We start from the raw sequence: 12,883 nt of genomic DNA, 5'->3' as shown, positions 1-12,883 counted from the left end.
TTCCCACTTTCCAATTGTAGGCAAGCAATTACGCAATTTTGAATTCAAATATTCCTTATGGCGATTAAGGAAGCCTGTCAGTTTCGATTTCCTATCCTTGAATTTTTCCCACCTTTTTGTTTTAGCCAAAAAATCATCCATGTCCCATTCACTAAAATCGCATTCCTTCAGTCCCCTTTCTTTACAATACTTGAGCAATTCATTACAAATTCCATCCAGAGCTCCTCTGCGCGGTGGCTTGGTACCAAGAGGCATTTTCAAATCAGAGTCTTCCATTCCTGAAAAATGTATAATTTATTGATAATATATATATATATATTTATATGTCCTCATTTACAGTACACTTCTTTGATTTTTGAGCAGGGGCGGAAAATTATGGGACGAACGTTTGGATATATTTCGATGGTTCTCGTCTCCACGCAGGTTCCGAAGGATGAAAGTGATTTTTAAATGTTCTTCGGGACCCCTTCTATTCATATATGGGGAAAAAGTTCTTCCTTCCAGTTCTATTAAAGGTGAAAATCGCCATCGCGTGTGGCACATCTGAATTCCCGTATTAGGCAATTACCTACATAATTTACGCTTGGATATATTTCGATGGTTCTCGTCTCCACGCAGGTTCCGAAGCATGAAACTGCTTTTTAAATGTTCTTCGGGACCCCTTCTATTCATATATGGGGAAAAAGTTCTTCCTTCCAGTTCTATTAAAGGTGAAAATCGCCATCGCGTGTGGCACATCTGAATTCCCGTATTAGGCAATCCACTACATAATTCACGCTTGGATATATTTCGATGGTTCTCGTCTCCACGCAGGTTCCGAAGGATGAAACTGATTTTTAAATGTTCTTCGGGACCCCTTCTATTCATATATGGGGAAAAAGTTCTTCCTTCCAGTTCTATTAAAGGTGAAAATTGCCATCGCGTCTGGCACATCTGAATTCCCGTATTAGGCAATTACCTACATAATTTACGCTTGGATATATTTCGATGGTTCTCGTCTCCACGCAGGTTCCGAAGGATGAAACTGCTTTTTAAATGTTCTTTGGGACCCGTTCTATTCATAATAGGGTGATAAGTTCTTCCTACCAGTTCTATTAAAGGAGAACATCGCCATCGCGTCTGGCACATCTGAATTCCCGTATTAGGCAATTACCTACATAATTTACGCTTGGATATATTTCGATGGTTCTCGTCTCCACGTAGGTTCCGAAGCATGAAACTGCTTTTTAAATGTTCTTTGGGACCCCTTCTATTCATATATGGGTGAAAAGTTCTTCCTACCAATGCTATTATAGGTGAAAAACGACATCACATGTCAGTTCGCGTATATTAGGCGCAATTTCCGACATAACTTGCGCCTGGATATTTTTCGATGGTTCTGATCTCCAAGATGGTTCCGAAGTTTGAAAGTGATTTTTAAATTTTATTAGGGACCCCTTCTATTCATATAAGGGTGAAATGTTCCCCCTACCACATCTGGATTCGGGTACTCAGCAATTTCAGATATAATTTGCAGCTACATATATCTTGATATTTCTCATCTACGGAAAGGTTTCCAAAGATTAATATGACTTTGTAAGTGATATTTAAGTACATTTCTATTCATAGCAAGGTAAGAAGTTCTTCTTTCTTTGACTGTGATATGTTAAAAACGACATCAAGTCCGACAAATCTGAATTCGTGCATTAGGGAATTTCCGACGTTATATGCGGCTATATATATATAATCATTGACTTATATTTTTCAACTGAACAACCACACACAATGTACAATGCGATAAGACACAATGCCATGTAATGAACAGATAGGAGGATGTCGAACGACACGCGGTTGTGATCCTTTTAATTTCACATCCACCTCGGCCTAGAGTGCCCGATGTCACAGTTCTCTTTGATGTTGATCTTTTATTTTGAAGTCGTGGCGCATTCTACTAGTTCTTGCGCATTCCTTGTGAGTGACTTCTTTCGTCGAGGCTTTTTTTCGCCGTAATAACGGTGACAGCGGGGAAGAGGGGCCCAGATAAACCTCCGACGGGTCCCCAGATTGGTAGGCGCTTATCGTCACCACTACGCTATGTCCCCCGCGATATATTTCGATGGTTCTCAGCTCCAAGCATCTTCCGAAGTTTGAAACGGCTTTTAATATGTTGTTTAGGATACCTAGTATTCGTCAAAGGATACAAAGCCATTCAACTCTGGCTATAATGTATTAAACACGACATAAATGCAGGTTAAAATTATCTGGCAACCGCTTTTCATAATATTCGAAAATTTTCCAATCTGAAATATATAATGCTCCCATCGTAATAATCAGTGTTTTCCATATGGCGTACTTTTTCTAATAGAATCACGGTGGTGAATTTGTGTCGCTCGTCCCGGCTCGTCGTGTCGTCATAGTTGATAGCGGTTCCTTCTATAGCCTAATGCATAAGCAGGAATTGCTGTTTCTTATATATCTTGCGTTGGTACGTTCTGAAGGCAGTAGTGCAGCTGCTTTGTAGGCATGCTATGTTGTATATAATATAGACGGTTTATTTTTATATGTGACCCACGGCGTGATACTGTGATAACACTGGTCCCTAATAAGCATAGGGCAAGTTTTTGTTACACTAAAATCGTGAGAAAGTTGACCTTAATTTTAACAAAACCTGCAGTAAAATTATTAGATTATATGAGATACCCAAGGTTCCGCTGTATAACCTAACAGTTTCAGATTTGCATGAGGGTGTAATTGTAATGTAATTTTTGGTGATCTCGTGTGGGCATCCGTCAAATGAGGGAGCACCTAAATTTTGAACAATTTGATGAATCATCGAGCGACCTATTTACATGAAGTCTAGGCATTGTCTTGCTTGGTTGGGGTTTTTCCACTTCTGCTAACTTGCACGCCATTGCGCTATCCATAACATTGAGATGCAGCTAATCAATCACATAGCTCTACTTTGAGAAAATCAAAGAGTGAACCATACTAGAAATAGTTTTATAGCATGTTTTTAAATCACTCCTTGACATTTCGCACAATACTTGATAACGGTTGCATTAAAAAGTAAAAAGTAAAAAGTCGCAATATTAAGTTCCTCAAACCGCTTGAAACATCATCATACTACATATATTCTGAGTGTATTTCAGAAGCTCCCGGATGCTGTAAACAATTGTAGCAAAAGTTGCAAAAACTTGCCCTATATATAAGGCTTGGACGACTAAGTCGAGAATATTTTCAATCACTGCTGGCTGTAAAAGACTATTGACTTGAATTTTTTCCACAGCATTTTTGTGTATATGTCATTAGCCTTCTCAATCTGGAAAACAGTCCCTGAATTTTAATGGGTGAATGCATGTAGTGATGGATCCGCCTAGCCCGCTTTATATATTGATCAACGCTTCACAAGCGATAACGGATATCTGTTTTTGGGACATAACTTTCAATTCTGACAAATCAGAATACCCACAGGAAATTGATTCATTCAAGGACAACAAATTATTACTTGCTGGATACAGCAACAGTGGCGGTGTCGACCTTTGGAATCTGAAGTCCCGCCGTGTAATAAGGAATTACGCATCGGACATCGGTGTAATCTCTGTTTATGGAACGCACCGCGGTGAAGTAATATACTTGAACAGAAATGGGGACTTACGTATTTATGATGCCGGGTGTTCATCACCAAAAATTCGACTTCAAATACCGAATGTTGCATATTGCAAAATGTCTTGTATTGATGACGATAATCAATTATACTGTGGTGTTACTGGCGACAGAGAATCATCTGTGTGTGTTTGGGATTTAAGAAATGAAAAAGTCATTTCTATATTGAACACACTTGAAGACAAGAAAATGGGAATGGCGATGTCCATAAAACTATATGAAACCCACGATGACATGTTTTGCCTCGGTGGCTATGAATCTGGTTGGCTTTATCTATGGGCGGTTCAAGAACAAAAAGTGCTTCATCGGCTCCAGATGTTTGACACAGATCCAATCATGTGTTTGGACTTCGTTTCATTGCGAATGTCTGGTGTGTTGGGATCACCTTCAGAATATCTCAAAAAGTTTACTATCGACAAAGATGAAAATAGCTGTTATCACATAACAGTCAGGAAAACACGGACTATGATAAATCCCGGAGTGGCTGATGTAAAAATTCGTCCCGATTGTAGAATTGTGGTGGCTGGTGGTTGGCATGATGGGACTGTTCGCGTGTTCAGTTTCAAGACATTGAAACCTCTTGCAGTATTGGACTACCATTCCGGAACTGTGCAGTGCATTGCGTTTAGGAAAAATGCGGAAAGTAGCGAACAAATTTTAGCTTCTGGTTCTGTTACTAACAAAATTGCGTTATGGCATATCTATAACAACTAGTCCGGAGAATGACTTCTTGGCTAAGAATTCTATATGATATAATATACTGTCACCATCCTGATGCCAAAACAGAATATGAACAATTGTACATAAGGGCTTTTCAAAAATGACATTTTTTCTCAAATCATACTGGCTACTTGATAAAATTGTTAGGTTACCTAATTTAAGCCTACACACAAAATTTGGTTCAATTCCAGTCAGTAACTGCTTTGCTACAGGAGAAGAAAGTTTCTATTTATTATATAAATATAAATGATAAAAAATTTGAAAATTTTCTGTTCACCCCATGAAAGTGTTAGGCTGTCTATAGAAACGATGCTCACCAATTTGGTTCAATTCCAACCAGTGGAAGCGGAGTTATTGCCGTCGAAAAATTTGGATTTGAATAAAATGGTATTTACGGTGACCGATTCTTTGTTTATTTATTATAGTTGTGCTCACCGTAAATACTATTTTATTCAAATCCAAATTTTTCTACGGCAATAACTCCGCTTTCACTGGTTGGAATTGAACCAAATTTGGTGAGCATCGTTTCAATAGACAGCCTAACTCCCTAACACTTTCATGGGGTGAACAGAAAATTTTCTATTATTTATTTTTATATAATAAATAGAAACTTTCTTCTCCTGTAGCAAAGCGGTTACTGGCTGGAATTGAACCAAATTTTGTGTGTAGGCTTAAATTAGGTAACCTAACAATTTTATCAAGTAGCCAGTACGATTTGAGAAAAAAAGTCATTTTTGAAGAGCCCTATTGTACAGTACATGTATGTTGTCTAGAAATTGTGACAATCTATTTAGCCAATGCTATCAACTGGACAGAAGTTGAAAACTGCCCTGCCTGGTAAACTGCCAGGTAATCTTTTGAGGATGATCATTGATTAATATCAACTAACATTTTTTTGTTGTATCATCTTTGGTATCTACGGGTGCCGTGATCATTGAAGCTTATTTCTTTTTCGAATTATGTACTTTACAATTAAAGCAAGCCGTCAAATTATTTCATTTGCTACGCATTTGAAAATTTAAACTGGACTTAGGACAATCAATATAAAGTGAAATTGACATTAATCATGGCCTACTAGAATTTTTTTTCAATGTTTAATGATTTATTTAAAAAGTTTTGGATGAATATGTGCATCATTAGTACGACACTGTGGAGTACGAGGAGCGCCATTTTTTACCATCTTTTATATATTTTCAGGAGTATTTAAGTGTATTATAATAAATCTTCACAATCATAATAACATAATGAATAGAGATCGAGACGGGGTGGATCTTGAGCGTTCGTCGCGTTCTGTTTTTGTCGGAAACATTCCTTACGAAGCGACCGAGGAGAGACTGAAAGATTTATTTTCCGAAGCCGGTCCCGTCGTCAGTTTTCGTCTTGTCTTCGATCGCGAAACTGGAAAACCGAAAGGCTATGGATTCGCGGAATATCAGGACATGGAGACGGCAATGAGCGCTATGCGGAACTTGAACAACAGGGAACTGCTGGGTAGATCTTTGAGGGTAGATCACGCGACTAGCGAGAAGAATAGAATCATGGATGAATTGGCTCCTATGGGAGGTTTTAGGCCTCCGATGGAGACTAGATATGGAAACCCTGTAGCTTCTCAAGACGCACCCGAGGCAATTAGTAAAGCTGTCGCAAGCTTACCGCCCGAACAAATGTTTGAATTGATGAAGCAGATGAAACAGTGCATCCAAAATAACCCGGTTGAAGCCAGAAATATGCTGCTCCAAAACCCGCAATTGGCGTATGCCCTGCTGCAGGCGCAAGTCGTAATGCGGATCGTCGATCCGGAAATTGCGATGAAAATGCTGCATCGCCAGAACCCAGTACCGAATCTAGTTCCGAGCGGCGAGCCATTCGATAGGCCTCCCAATGGAGATCATCCACCTCCGCCTTTTATGGATCGCCGTAGAATGATGGATGAAAATATGGACCTTGGCCCGCCACCGCCTAGGCGACGGGAGGGTTCCCCCATTGATAGACGGGGTCCACCCCCACCTCCAATGCGGGGTGATGATAGACATCCGAGAGGAGATATGCATGGTCCCATGGATAGAGGCAGGGGCCGTATGGGTGGTAGAATGAGCCCAGAACCTTTCGGACGAGGGCCGTTTGGTAGGCCTGATCCGCGTGAAGATCGCTTTCTTGATAGAGGCCCACCGATGGATGGAATACCCGGTCTGGGGAGAGATATGGGACCACCTATGGAACATGGATTTGGCGGTCCACCACCCGATCGTGGTCCGTTCAGGGATGGAATGGGCCCACCGAGAATGCACGACCAGCGCGGTCCTCCACCAGACATGCCCATGGACCACGGTCCAGGGATGGATCGTCCTGGCGGTGACCCGAGACGTGCCGGACCAAGACCCGTCAATGAACCCCCACCGGGACCTACCGCTGTGCCACCACCGGCTCAAAACGATGCCGGGAATCCGGACCAGGAAAAGGCGGCGTTGATCATGCAGGTGCTCCAGCTCACGCCAGAGCAGATAGCAATGCTTCCGGAAGAGCAAAGGAAGAGCATCTTGATTTTGAAGGAGCAGATTACAGGCTCGGGGAGATGAAAGTGACTTGCAGCTTCTGTCTGTGTTCAAACGGACTTTTTTGCAATGTGTCCTTGTCATGGCGGTGCTGAGCTGAAGTCTCCGCTTGACTCGTCTGAAATGCTCTGCTCGTCTTTGGAAACTTTGGAGCAGGAATGCACTGTTAAAGTTACCAATATTTTTGACTTGTCGGTTTTTGTGTTAACAGATTGCAGTCCGAAATGGCCTGGTTCAGCCGCTCGGCGTAGGGTTTTGATATTTTCTGAAATTCTGGTTTCATTGTAAATATCCGGTGTTGCTAGATGCTTGAATACGAAACTGTGGTGCTGGCAAATAGCCGATTGTTCACCCATTACTCCTAGTATGAATTGAGTGTGAAAATTTTGCATCGAAAATTTGGTAGGCCTATCTATTTGGAAGCGTGTCAGATGGAGTTTGAAATACTGGACTTGTCAAATTTTTTGTCTGCTTTTTCTAAAATCCGCTCATACTCTTATGAAAAATTGCAATGTGATGTTTTCCTTTTTGCAGTCGGTAGTCTAACTCAGTGCACGCCATGAATAAATCGAAAATATTACAATTATTGCTGAAATACCGGCCTCTACGAAAGCAGACGTTTGTCCGTCATGCAACGTCAAACAGCAGCAAAAGCGTTCCCAAAGCATCGCTCATTGTGGCGTCTATAGGGATAGCTGGAGGAGGGTATTATCTATTGCGGAGGAAAGACATCTCTTATGTGGTTCATGCCAAATTCAGTCCGAAAGACATTAAAGAGTGTTGTGCGCGATACATGGGGAAACCAGTAACAGGTGATTATCATTTTTTAAGCAAATGAGTTTATAAGTATCATTCATTCAGGGTCTCATAAAATAGTATAGTAGGTAACCCTGTTACCGCAGTGTGACACAAAGGTATGCAATCTATACATTACAATGCTTCTCTCGCTTCAAGCCTGCGGTATATAAATATGTGTACCTCTAGTCTTAGTAGACCATCATACATAGCCTACCTGCTTCAATTGCAACATTTTCTGACCAAGATATTTGAAAGGATCATTATCATTATGTATTTGTGAAGCAATCAGGTCAAGGTCGTCAGTATTGTTTCATCTGATCACATAATTCTACTACCCAATTCAGAGATTAGACTTCTAATATCACAGACTATCAGCCAGCCTACGTTTCCCAACACCATCCGGAAATGCTTCGGCAAGGCCGGTAATTTTGAGAATGGTCAGAACCGATGTTTCCAGAATCGGTGTGTCAAACTGTGTGCGCTGGCGCCTAGATTTGTGATCATCAAAATAAGATTTTGACTAGATAAGATGAATCAATGAAAAGATGTCTCAATTTGGGGCCTGTGTGCGTATGTGTTTGATCATGCGACCTTTGATTCTCGCTTCCATACAGACATATACGTACTGGAAAAGAATGCCGACTTGATATCCTCAAAGATGGAACATTTGATTATGAAGACGCAGGCCGATGTATGCAGCGAAATCGAAAGACTGGAGGGTAAACCATTCATTGTGGATGAGTGGAAAAAGGAGAACGGAACTGGCGGTGGTGTGACGTGTGTCTTGCAGGATGGTGAGGTGAAATGCATTTTTCAAACTTCATCCAGGAAATGCTCTCTGAAGCTTCAATGCATGTGCGCTTGTAATTTATCAGTGACCTTCCGTTTGCAAAACGAAAAAATATGTACAGGTATTTGAAAAAGCAGGAGTCAATATCTCCGTCGTTCGGGGAAGCTTGTCAAAAGGATTAGAGAGACAAATGAGGAGTAAAGGGAAAGACTTTAAAAGGTAATAATATTCAAATTACTTGTATGACTGCATTCCTTGACTACACTAAATTGTTAAGCCCACTGTGGTTTGATGCGACGATTGCTGGAGTTTTGCTGATCACGCTAGTCTTTATCTAGGAACAAGGACGGGACCCTGCCATTCATTGCGATGGGTGTCAGCTCTGTTATCCACCCCACCAATCCACACTGTGCTACAATGCACTTCAACTTCAGATATTTTGAAGTCACCGACGCTAACAATGTGAAAACATGGTGGTTTGGTGGAGGTATGTAATCTATTTTGCGCACTCCTCAATGCATTGAATAAAGACTTGTATTTCCATACTGTCAAGAGAGCATGGAATTCTCTGTTACCGGTACTCCAAATTGTGCTGCACTTTGCAGAGTACGTGCTTTCCGCGCTCCTAATTTCTTACTTTTTGAAACTGGCAGGCGAATCTTGAAATAATTTTTTTCCAGGTTGCGACCTAACGCCGTCATATTTGGACAGTGATGACGTGGTTCATTTCCACCAGGAGTGGAAGAACGCCTGTGACAAGCACAACCCTGATTACTACAGGCAATTCAAAAAATTGTGCGATGATTACTTCTACATCAAAATTCGCGACGAAAGGCGTGGGGTTGGAGGGATCTTCTTCGATGATTTAGAGACACAAAATCCGCAAGACGTGAGTTTCCGTAAAGTTTTACAGTTCTATGTTAACCGAGCATGAATTCTACAATGCTACTTCAGCACTAATAACGTTAATGGCTAATGTTACACTTGCTATTAGGACTGTGTAGGGTGCACTGCCACTAGCTTATTAGATTGCCCAAGCAGCTTTCCTTCTACATTTACAATTCTCATAGTCAAAATACTCCTTTCCATTTCAAATTTCGTCAAGTGCAGAGTAGGTTGTAGATATTTATGCATCATTTCGTTTGAGTTTACATACTCGTGTAGCCTTCCTTGCAGTCATTTGACGTTTGAGAGAGGGTGATACATCTTAACTCAGGTTATTGGCTAGATATTACCACATAAACCACTCTCGATTTGAGTACTTTTCAAGCCACTCATTTTATAATTCTATTTGAAATCCGTTTTACTTGTAGCGCATACATTGTTAGCGAACCTACTCAATGATCAGACCACCTAATGCAGTGGTTCTTAACCTTGCCACCAGCGCCCCCCAGGGGGCGCTGGCGATTTTAAAGGGGGGCGGAAACGCTCAGGGGGCGATATGGGGGGCGCTGGGCTCAGGGGGGCGGTATGGGGGGCGCTGGAGAAAAATGGCTTCGCAGTAGATGATGTGGTGATAGGACATATCCTTAATGAGTATTCAGAGCAAATTAACACCGAAAACTTCGTTACATATAGCCTTCAAAATACATATAAGTTTAATTGTCCATGGGCGCCTAAATGACTGACACCGAATGTTCCTGTCTTGGCAATCTGAACCCCAGAAGACGAATTCCATCTGGCAGGGAAAGTGATATGTCAGTGAAGAAATACCAATCTGAAATCGTGTGCGTCTTTTAGTTTAGTACGATTGGGCGACAGGGATATTCCTGTTGGGCGATATCCCCGTTGAGCGATTCTATATTTTTTGGTATTGCAGACAGGGGGTCACGAAATAACATCATGCAACGAAGTCATACCAACGGGTTCGCCCGCCCGAATATGTTTAATTATTAGTAACGGGCCCTACAGTTTCCAAGAAACCTCACAATGTTCGCTTCAAGTTTTGATGAGTCTGCGCGCACACTCAACAACTCACTGCGCTGACCCTTGGATAACAGTGCGTAACGACTAAAAAAAGGTAATAACTCCGGATTTGTTGTGCGCAACGTAGATTTTCTGTGCGCAGAGACCGTGTCAGCACTGCGCACGTGCGCAGCTTAGACGGAACATTGCACCTCACTCAGCTCTACCGGTAAATGTGTTAACGTGAGCAGAGAGAGGATAAAAATTGATCTCAATTTACATGCAATTCCCGATGATATTGACCAATTCAATCATTAATTAGTGAAATTTTTCGCACTTCGCGCAACTAGGCGAGAATAGCTGCCTCAGCAAATAGACAAACAATGTAGATACCTGATAGGCTATCAGCAAATAGCGGACAGCCTAATGGGGGTCTGGGAGTGAAGTCCCCCGGTAGTTTGGTTTATCACCCAATGGAGGCCCAGGACCAACGTTTTTTGTTTGGGGGGGGGGGTGACAAAGTGCTGTTACGGCCCTGGTAACGAATAATTGTACCTGCGAGCACGCCTGAATATGTTTAATTATTAATTACCTGCCCTTAATTTTCCTATACAACAGCTCACTCAGTGCTACTGGTAAATCTGATTACGTGGGCTGAGAGGATAAAAAGTTTATAGCGACTTATATATGTAATTACCACCTATTCATTCATGCATTATAGAAAATTTTGGTACCTAGGGCGACCAGGCCACACAAATTTTGCTGACCATCAAAATCACGATATGGGGTTCGTGGGGGCGAAGCCCTCAGAAGTTCGGTTTATCACGCTATGGGTGCGCAAGGCAATCGTTTTTAGGGGGTTGACGAAGTGCTGTTACGGGCCTCCCTCTTACTCATTGTCTTTATTACGTTCCTTACAATATGAAGTTGGGGGGCGCTGGAGCACGATAATTTTTGAAAGGGGGCGCTGGAAGAAAAAAGGTTAAGAACCACTGACCTAATGTCATAGATATGGATCTGATTGTGTTGTTGTCATGGCACAGCCACTGATTACGGTAATCTTATATTCATTTCTCACAGGCGCTGGATTTTGTAACAAGCTGCACAAATGCAATTATTCCATCGTACATTCCCCTCATCGAAAAAAATATGTCAAAGACCTTCACCAAAGAAGAAAAGCTATGGCAACAAATTAGACGTGGAAGGTACGTGTTTTAGTTTTGAATTCAAGTGCAATAGAGAAATATCATTTCCAACGTAAAACTGTGAAAGATGACAGCAGGTACTAATTGTACTGTGGTGTTGATGTTAAGAAAAGCCAAATATACTCTGCCGTGTGTAGTCAAGCCGACATGAAAATTACAATTCGATCATTATGTTGTTGTATGAACTATGCTGTCATGCTTACTGAGAAATTCATACTTGACAGGTATGTGGAGTTCAACTTGATATACGACAGAGGCACCAAGTTTGGTTTTGAGACGCCTGGTGCAAGGATTGAAAGCATACTCATGTCGATTCCCCTGCATGCAAGATGGGAGTATATGTTTGTTCCTAAAGCGGGATCCCGAGAGGCGGAAATAACAGATATTTTGAAAAATCCAAGGGACTGGATCGATTCCTCTCCTAGTACGGAACAATAGTTGCAGTCGCAAATGTTTGGTACATATTTCAAAATATTGTGTAATTCTGTGCGGGTCACACATTACCTGCCGTTTTGTAACCAAGGTCAATCATTCTGCAAGGCCTAAAAAAGGATTGATATGTTGCATTTGTTTTGGCAGATATAGGTACCCTAACACTCGACTTGCTGGGACTCCTAAGCACCATTCATATGATTTAATCGTAGCTTTTATGATGTCTATCATTTGGAATCAGTCTACCGAATATCTTTCTCGCAATTTATGTGCATACCTTAATTTTTTGAGTGAATCACCATTTTTTCCCCATTCTAGCATCCTGCTTAGGAAGCTAAGGCTTTGGTATTTTCAATACTAGGACTGGGCAGAATCGTGTACCTGACTGATTCGATGACAAGTCATGCAGCCTACCACTCGGTTTTTCGCGATCATGATTTTCAGTTGACAAATTGAGTGTGATAACTGAGATCTTTCCTGAATATTAACTATCTTTGAAAACATACTTCTTCGTTTGACAAGGGCATAATTGGATTACTTGATAAATTGAGGCATCAGTGTTTAATTTAAGCACATCACCAATCCTTGACTCAGTTTCGAGAACTGAATCACTGTCCCTATCCATACAGGCCATCTTTCAATAGTTATCTTGTATTCCACCTCTTTGACAATAACTGGCTAATTGTGTAATAAACATTATCGACTCACATGTCTATTACCACCTTGTCTGGCCTCTATAACCTACTAGACAAATTAACGCGCAGGACGATTTGTGGTTAGAGACCTCGTCAAAGCCACACACTTATTCAGAGTGAAAGCCACACACTTATTCAGAGTGT

General features: G+C 41.4%; 3 protein-coding genes across 3 annotated transcripts; all 3 read left to right on the top strand.

Moving 5' to 3' along the window:
- The first annotated feature begins 2,362 nt into the window (after positions 1-2,362).
- Positions 2,363-5,559, top strand: LOC145455711 (guanine nucleotide-binding protein subunit beta-like protein 1). Its single transcript, XM_080333690.1, has one exon. The coding sequence runs from the start codon at positions 3,331-3,333 to the stop codon at positions 4,354-4,356; it is 1,026 nt and encodes a 341-aa protein (XP_080189816.1). The 5' UTR covers positions 2,363-3,330; the 3' UTR covers positions 4,357-5,559.
- LOC145455709 (uncharacterized) lies at positions 5,553-7,448 on the top strand. Its single transcript, XM_080333688.1, has one exon. The coding sequence runs from the start codon at positions 5,607-5,609 to the stop codon at positions 6,936-6,938; it is 1,332 nt and encodes a 443-aa protein (XP_080189814.1). The 5' UTR covers positions 5,553-5,606; the 3' UTR covers positions 6,939-7,448.
- A 25-nt stretch (positions 7,449-7,473) lies between these two features.
- On the top strand, positions 7,474-12,751 carry LOC145455710 (oxygen-dependent coproporphyrinogen-III oxidase, mitochondrial-like). The gene is made up of 7 exons (XM_080333689.1): positions 7,474-7,726; positions 8,327-8,511; positions 8,624-8,721; positions 8,841-8,989; positions 9,183-9,391; positions 11,488-11,612; positions 11,837-12,751. The coding sequence occupies exons 1-7, from the start codon at positions 7,474-7,476 to the stop codon at positions 12,048-12,050; spliced, it is 1,233 nt and encodes a 410-aa protein (XP_080189815.1). The 3' UTR covers positions 12,051-12,751.
- The last annotated feature ends 132 nt before the right edge of the window (positions 12,752-12,883 follow it).

The sequence above is a fragment of the Botryllus schlosseri genome, chromosome 14, assembly GCF_051294905.1.
Source record: "Botryllus schlosseri isolate E-star chromosome 14, Bs_hap1, whole genome shotgun sequence".
Taxonomy (NCBI): Eukaryota; Metazoa; Chordata; class Ascidiacea; order Stolidobranchia; family Styelidae; genus Botryllus; species Botryllus schlosseri.
The sequence above is the reverse complement of the archived record's forward strand: the minus strand, read 5'-3'. Positions and strand labels throughout refer to the sequence as shown.

Bases quoted from the DNA above. Each gene is read 5' to 3' on its own strand.
- LOC145455711 (XM_080333690.1), top strand. From the start codon at position 3,331: ATGCATGTAGTGATGGATCCGCCTAGCCCGCTTTATATATTGATCAAC.
- LOC145455709 (XM_080333688.1), top strand. From the start codon at position 5,607: ATGAATAGAGATCGAGACGGGGTGGATCTTGAGCGTTCGTCGCGTTCT.
- LOC145455710 (XM_080333689.1), top strand. From the start codon at position 7,474: ATGAATAAATCGAAAATATTACAATTATTGCTGAAATACCGGCCTCTA. The intron at 9,392-11,487 runs GTGAGTTTCCGT...CATTTCTCACAG, and splicing joins AGACACAAAATCCGCAAGAC to GCGCTGGATTTTGTAACAAG. The intron at 11,613-11,836 runs GTACGTGTTTTA...CATACTTGACAG, and splicing joins CAACAAATTAGACGTGGAAG to GTATGTGGAGTTCAACTTGA.